Source organism: Anomaloglossus baeobatrachus, chromosome 3 (genome assembly GCF_048569485.1).
Source record: "Anomaloglossus baeobatrachus isolate aAnoBae1 chromosome 3, aAnoBae1.hap1, whole genome shotgun sequence".
NCBI lineage: Eukaryota > Metazoa > Chordata > Amphibia > Anura > Aromobatidae > Anomaloglossus > Anomaloglossus baeobatrachus.
Genome location: NC_134355.1, coordinates 383,757,326 through 383,764,426, shown reverse-complemented (window position 1 = coordinate 383,764,426; position 7,101 = coordinate 383,757,326). Strand labels below are relative to the sequence as shown.

The 7,101-nt window shown below is 49.8% G+C and overlaps 1 protein-coding gene across 3 annotated transcripts in view; it reads left to right on the top strand.

Annotated features, from left to right (window-relative positions):
- SENP6 (SUMO specific peptidase 6) overlaps nt 1-7,101 on the top strand; it is a 213,981-nt gene that overhangs the window by 79,466 nt on the left and 127,414 nt on the right. For all 3 annotated transcript variants that reach the window (XM_075340189.1, XM_075340188.1, XM_075340190.1), the window contains one exon: nt 6,478-6,844. In XM_075340189.1, the coding sequence (XP_075196304.1) occupies nt 6,478-6,844 (367 nt within the window). The remainder of the gene's footprint in view (nt 1-6,477; nt 6,845-7,101) is intronic.

Genomic DNA, 7,101 nt, shown 5'->3' with positions numbered 1-7,101 from the left:
CCACTGAGCCACCGTGCTGTCCATTGAACAGTTGGACATGTGCATTGAAGAGTTTAGAGAAGATCAGACTAAGGGCGGCTTTGCACACTACGACATCGCAGGTGTGATGTCGGTGGGGTCAAATCGAAAGTGACGCACATCCGGCGTCACTTGCGATGTCGTAGTGTGTAAATCCTAGATGATACGATGAACGAGCGCAAAAGCGTCGTTATCGTATCATCGGTGCAGGCTCCGACATTTCCATAATGCCGGTGCCGCGACAGGTACGATCTAGTTCCTCGTTCCTGCGGCAGCACACATCGCTGTGTGTGAAGCCGCAGGAACGAGGAACATCTCCTTACCTGCCGCTAGCGGCTATACGGAAGGAAGAAGGTGGGCGGGATGTTTACATCCTGCTCATCTCCGCCCCTCCGCCGCCATTGGCCGCCTTAGGAAGGAGGCGGGTCGCCGGCCAGAGGGACGGTCGTAGGGCAGGTGAGTGCATGTGCAGCTGGCGTAGCGATAATTATCGCTACGCCAGCTATCACAAGATATCGTACCTGCGACAGGGGCGGGGACTATCGCGTGCGACATCGCAGCATCGGCTTGCGATGTCGCAACGTGCAAAGCCCGCCTAAGTTCACCTAAAAAAGTTACAGGGCATTTTAGGATCTTCCTGGTATTTCCCCTGACAGCCAAATATACCTATCTTTTTGTGAGTGGTGTAATATACCAGAAGTTTTATTTTACATTTTTGCTGTTTCCTAAAAGAGGTTTCAGTGTGTTTCTTTGTGTTCATGATAAAATGTGCTAGCTTGTGTTTGTACCCAGATTTTAGGCTGAGTTCTATTTTTGTTTATAGTGGTAGGTCTCAATTGGGATTTATAAAGGTTATGTAGTAAAGCACAACTAATTTCTATTAGAAAAAAATATTCTACTTTAAATTACCTACTTTTCTTTTCGAAAACTTAGTCTGTTACCTCCAAATCTCAAATGAAACAATTTGTACTTTCATATAGGAAACTTACTCCTGTAAAAATCATATTTGTAGCGTGGATTTTACTTTTTTTTTTTTTTTTACATTAAAAACATTAGATATGTAAATGAGGGGGCTAGGGGGTAAGTAAGCAAAAAAACAAATTCTCACACAGCCCCAGATCCTGAAAAATGGAAAACTTACAGGTGTCAGAAAATGGTGACACGCAAAAATTGTCCACATTTTTTTCCACACTAAAATATAAAAAAACCAAACCATATACGTTTGGCATCTACGTTCTTGTGCTGACCTGGAAAATCATACTGCCCAGCCAGTTTTACCATATAGTGAACCTGGTAAATAACACACCTGGAATTTTTCCCCCGCTTTCCAGTGCGGGTAACATAGTGAACAAAATCAGATAGATGAATGTCAGGACACGCCATCTCCCGCTGTCCAGTCCTCCCATCTTCACCTTTCCCCATCACACACATTCTGACTTGCTGCGCCATCACTTGGGCAATATGCATCATAATGTCATGGCACATAGCGACTTCTGAGGCCAGGTCGAGCCAGAAACCATGGCCTGGACTAAAGATGCCGATGAGAGTGCACATTCTATGAATTTTTAGAAAATCAGAGGAGATTTCAATTCTGATAACTAAAAATTCTCGAACTGGCAGTTACATTGTCTGAACTAATATTTGGGCTATACTTCTCTGGATGACTCCCGGTGGCTCCAGCACGGCAGGACTGACCGTGATGACTTCCCATTCTTTGGTCAATGGATCTCTAAAGCCTGTGATTGGCAGCTGCAGTCTGTCAACAGATGTACAGCCAATAATATCAATTCCAATCCTGGCCAAGAGCAATGGAGCAGTCTGAGCTGGAGCCGCGGGTGTAATCCTGCGAAAGCTAGCGTCATTTTATAGAATTGACCACCAGTTTATAGAACCTGGTGAACATTTTAGTAACATTTTTATGTTTATCAAAGAGGTTGTAGTACTTTGCTGCAAAGGTTCAGTTTTATTGTAGTCCCACCACAGGGGAAATGACGCATTACACAGTTCTCATTAAAGTTAATGGGCAGTCCCAGGTCACTTTGGTTAGCCAACGAGGATATTGAACAGGGAACTAGATTTCTCTAACGGGCGGATTTTACTAAAGAAGTCCTTCCCTAAGGTCTAATTTATGATACCCAGCAGACTCCATAGACAGAGCTGAAATGTAGCTTGTGTTTTTGAATAAAGGATCCTCATTTCTTAATTATTCTGGATGTGCTGCCTCCTTTTTAATTCGTACATATTGCATCTCTAATAGGATACTAACAGTTTCCTTGGGGGAGTTTTGCACCCATCTAGACAGGGCTGCTGTTTATCTGTGTGTATGTATATGATGTGTGTGTATATGTATATACATATACAGTATGTGTATGTATATATATATATATATATATATATATATATATATATATATATATATATATATATATATATATATATATATATATATATATATATATATATATATATATATATATATATACTAGAAGGTGGCCCGATTCTACGCATCGGGTATTCTAGAATTTACGTATTGTGTAGTTCATGTATGATTTTTGTTATATATATATATATATATATATATATATATATATATATATAGATGTTGTTGTTGTGTGTAGTTACCAAGTGTTTGTGTAGGGGCTGTACATGTTCTGGGTGTTGTCTGGGTGTGACGGGGGGTGAGAGCGGTGTTGTATGTGTGTTGCGTGTGTTGCTTTGTTTGTGGAGCGCTGTGTGTCTGTAGCGTTGTGTGTGTGTGTTGCGCGGTTTGTGTGTGTGTGGTGTGTTTTGGGGGGAGGTATGTTTTGTGCAATGTGTGTGTTGTGCGGTATGTGCGTATATTTGTGTGTGCCGCGGTGTTTGTGTGTTGGGTGCTGTGTGTGCGCAGCGTTGTCTGTGTGTGTGGGTGTCTGTGTAGGGCAGTTGTTTGTGGTTCCCAGTGTGTGTGTGTGTGTGGTGTGTGGTGTGTGGTGTGTTGTGCAGTGCGTGTGTGTGTGTGTGTTTTGGGGGGAGGTGCGCACTCCCAAACGTGCTCCATCCCCCATGCAGCGCACTCCCCATCGTGCTCCATCCCCCATGCAGCGCACTCCCCATCGTGCTCCATCCCCTATGCTGCGCACCCCCCATCGTGCTCCATCTCCCATGCTGCGCACTCCCAAACGTGCTCCATCCGCCATGCTGCGCACTCCCAAACGTGCTCCATCCGCCATGCTGCGCACTCCCAAACGTGCTCCATCCGCCATGCTGCGCACTCCCCATCGTGCTCCATCCCCCATGCAGCGCACTCCCCATCGTGCTCCATCCCCTATGCTGCGCACCCCCTATCGTGCTCCATCTCCCATGCTACGCACTCCCAAACGTGCTCCACCCGCCATGCTGCGCACTCCCAAACGTGCTCCATCCCCCATGCTGTGAACTCCCCATCGTGCTCCATCCCCGATGCTGCGCACCCCCCATCGTGCTCCATCCCCCATGCTGCACCAGCATCAGCTTCTCTGCCCCCAGCATCAGCTTCTCTGCCCCCAGCATCAGCCTCTCTCCTCCCAGCATCAGCCTCTCTCCTCCCAGCATCAGCCTCTCTCCTCCCAGCATCAGCCTCTCTCATCCTAGCATGAGCCTCTCTCCTCCCAGCATCAGCCTCTCCTCTCTGTCCCCAGCATCAGCCTCTCTCCTCCCAGCCTTCCCCAGCATCAGCCTCTCTCCTCCCAGCCTCCCTCCTCCCACCCTCCCCCAGCATCAGCCTCCCTCTCCCAGCCTCCCCCAGCATCAGCCTCCCCCAGCATCAGCTTCTCTTCTCTCAGCCTACCTCTCCCAGCCTCCCTCCTCCCAGCCTCCCTCAGCATCAGCCTCCCTCTCCCAGCCTCCCCAAGCATCAGCCTCCACCAGCATCAGACTCTCTCCTTCCAGCCTCCCCCAGCATCAGCCTCCGCCAGCATCAGCCTCTTTCCTTCCAGCCTCCTCCAGCATCAGCCTCCCTCTCCCAGCCTTCCCCAGGATCAGCCTCTCTCCTCCCAGCCTCCGTCCTCCCAGCCTCAGCTTTCCCCTCCCAGCCTCCCTCAGCATCAGCCTTCCCCAGCATCAGCCTCTCTCCTCCCAGCCTCAGCCTCTCTCCTTCCAGCCTCCCCCAGCATCAGCCTCTCTCCTTCCAGCTTCCCTCAGCATCAGCCTCCCCTTCCCAGCCTTCCCGAGGATCAGCCTCTCTCCTCCCAGCCTCCTTCCTCCCAGCCTCCCTCAGCATCAGCCTTCCGCTCCCAGTCTCCCCCAGCATCAGCCTCCCCAAGCATCAGCCTCCACCAGCATCAGCCTTTCTCCTTCCAGCCTCCCCCAGCATCAGCCTCCCCTTCCCAGCCTTCCCCAGGTTCAGCCTCTCTCCTCCCAGCCTCCTTCCTCCCAGCCTCCTTCCTCCCAGCCTCCCCCTCCCAGCCTCCCTCAGCATCAGCCTTCCGCTCCCAGTCTCCCCCAGCATCAGCCTCCCCAAGCATCAGCCTCCACCAGCATCAGCCTCTTTCCTTCCAGCCTCCCCCAGCATCAGCCTCACTCCTTCCAGCCTCCATCAGCATCAGCCTCCCGTTCCCAGCCTTCCCCAGGATCAGCCTCTCTCCTCCCAGCCTCCTTCCTCCCAGCCTCCCTCAGCATCAGCCTTCCCCTCCCAGTCTCCCCCAGCATCAGCCTCCCCAAGCATCAGCCTCCACCAGCATTAGCCTCCCTCGTCCCAGCCTCCCCCAGCATCAGCCTCCCCCTCCCAGCCTCCCCCATCATCAGCCTCTCTCCTCCCAGCCTTCCCCATGATCAGCCTCTCTGCTCCCAGCCTCCTCCAGCACGCCGTGCTCCTCTGCCGACACTCACACACCCGATCGCATCCACTCACACACACCCGATCGCATCCACTCACACACACCCGATCGCATCCACTCACACACACCCGATCGCATCCACTCACACACACAGACACTGACGATATCGCACATACGCGCTGATACTCACAACATCCGGACATACCACATGCCTCTGGCCATGTGATCCTCCGTCAGGTCCTGGAAGATCACAACAGCACAGTATCGAGGTCGAGAAGCAAGCGATATCGCCGGATGCTGTGAGTATGTGGATGCGATGTGTGTGTGAGGTGTGTGTGAGGTGTGTGTGAGGTGTGTGTGAGGTGTGTGTGAGGTGTGTGTGAGGTGTGTGTGAGGTGTGTGTGAGGTGTGTGTGAGGTGTGTGTGAGGTGTGTGTGAGGTGTGTGTGAGGTGTGTGTGAGGTGTGTGTGAGGTGTGTGTGAGAGTGAGTGCGATCTGATGTGTATGCGTGTGTGTGTATGCGTGTGTGTGTGCTGTTATGTTTGTGCGTGTGGAAGTCCCGCCGCTGCAGGACCTTGATTTACTGGTAACTATGCAAGCATGGTTACCAGCGCAACACGTCCCCCGCTCGCACGGGAGCCAACACCAGCATACGGCGGCGGCGTACGCTGATGTGGGCTCCCGTTGGTGAGGGGGGAAAGGGGGGGGGAGTACAGTACTCACCTGGGATTCGTGGCTCCGTGACCGTGTCAGTTCGGGCAATGCGGGGGGGGTGGGGCGAGAGCTAACGTCTATTGCGTGAGGGGGGCGGGGCGTGGCGTGGGCGAGTTGCCAATGCCTGCAGGGTGCCGGGGCGAGAGTCCAATCTGTGGGGGGGGGCAGAGCCTGGGCGAGCGGCTGGCCAATCCATGTGGGGGCGCAGCCGGGGCGAGAGGCCAATCCGTGTGGGGGGGCGGGGCCATGGCGAACCCAGCGGCCAATCAGCTTTGTGTCACCGTAAGGACATGTCACGGTGACACAATTTTGGAGCATGACAGACAGACAGACAGAATAAGGCAAATATATATATATATATATATATATATATGTGTGTGTGTATATATGTATATGGGTTTATATGTGTATAATATATAGATATAAACATACAGAGGTTAGCCTTTTTACTACTAACTTTGGATACTTTACATTACTACAATATACTTGTAATTTGGAAATCCTGCATATCATTTTCTTTTAAAGAGTGTCTCTTGCTGCGGTGGACCGAGTCTCCCGGTATCCGTGGTTTGCAGTGTTGACGTTATGTGGACAGTGATGCAGCCAAGCTACGTGACTTTGAATAGCTCACTCTGTCAACTCTGCATAGCTGCTGACCTACAGATTGGCTGCAGCGCCATCGATGTGACATCAGCATTGCAGACAAGTAAACACCTGGAGCAGCAGAGGAGACTCATTTGTGGACCTAAGGAGAATGTGTAAAGTGCTGTTTAGTTTTTTTCTTCTTAGACCACAGCCAGGAGAGTGGTTTCACAAAACCATAAAACCCATTTAAGTAAAAGGTCATCCTTCTAGTTATATGTAGTCATGCATCATGTGAGGGCTGAAGCTACAGCTTTAGACAAGTAGGCTTGCAAGTTTTCACTGCTGTCGCTTTCCTTTTCTTTGCTAGAGCACACATCAGCTTGAACCTGCTCAACATTGCACATCTTGTGTAAAAGAAAATAAAACCAAGACGAGATGCCAAAGCTGTGGAGATGCACAAAGACTTTGTGGACAAAGCACTTCATCTTCTGAATCTCCTTCTTCCTTAGCCAGGCCGTCCATACATCAGTCTGTTAAAGTATTAAATGCTAAGAACTTCTATGGCCAGGCCTCCAAGAAAACCACCATGGACTCTGTGTTAATAAATGACGCTCTAAGGTGGAAGCAAAATCCAGCAAATGGGAAAATTGGACTTTGCGTAGACGCCAGTTTTTCTAAGATTACTAAAAATTCTAAACTAAGGAGTAGTAGATTGGCAGAAACAAGTGACACAAGTAAGTGCATTTGGTTAATATTTTATTGTTGAAGGGTTTGTCTCATTATGATCCATGTTTTTTTGTGTGTTAAAACTTCATTGAGGGAAAGGCCGATCGGCGTTACTTTCTTTAGAATTGGTGACATTTTTATAATAATTGGTCAACTGGTGCAAATGTTATAAAATAACACTCGCCCTTTTTTCCTTTGCATATCCAGTCCTGAATATCCAGCACTTCTTTTAGTTTCTGTTCACACGCAGATGGCAAGAGAACAG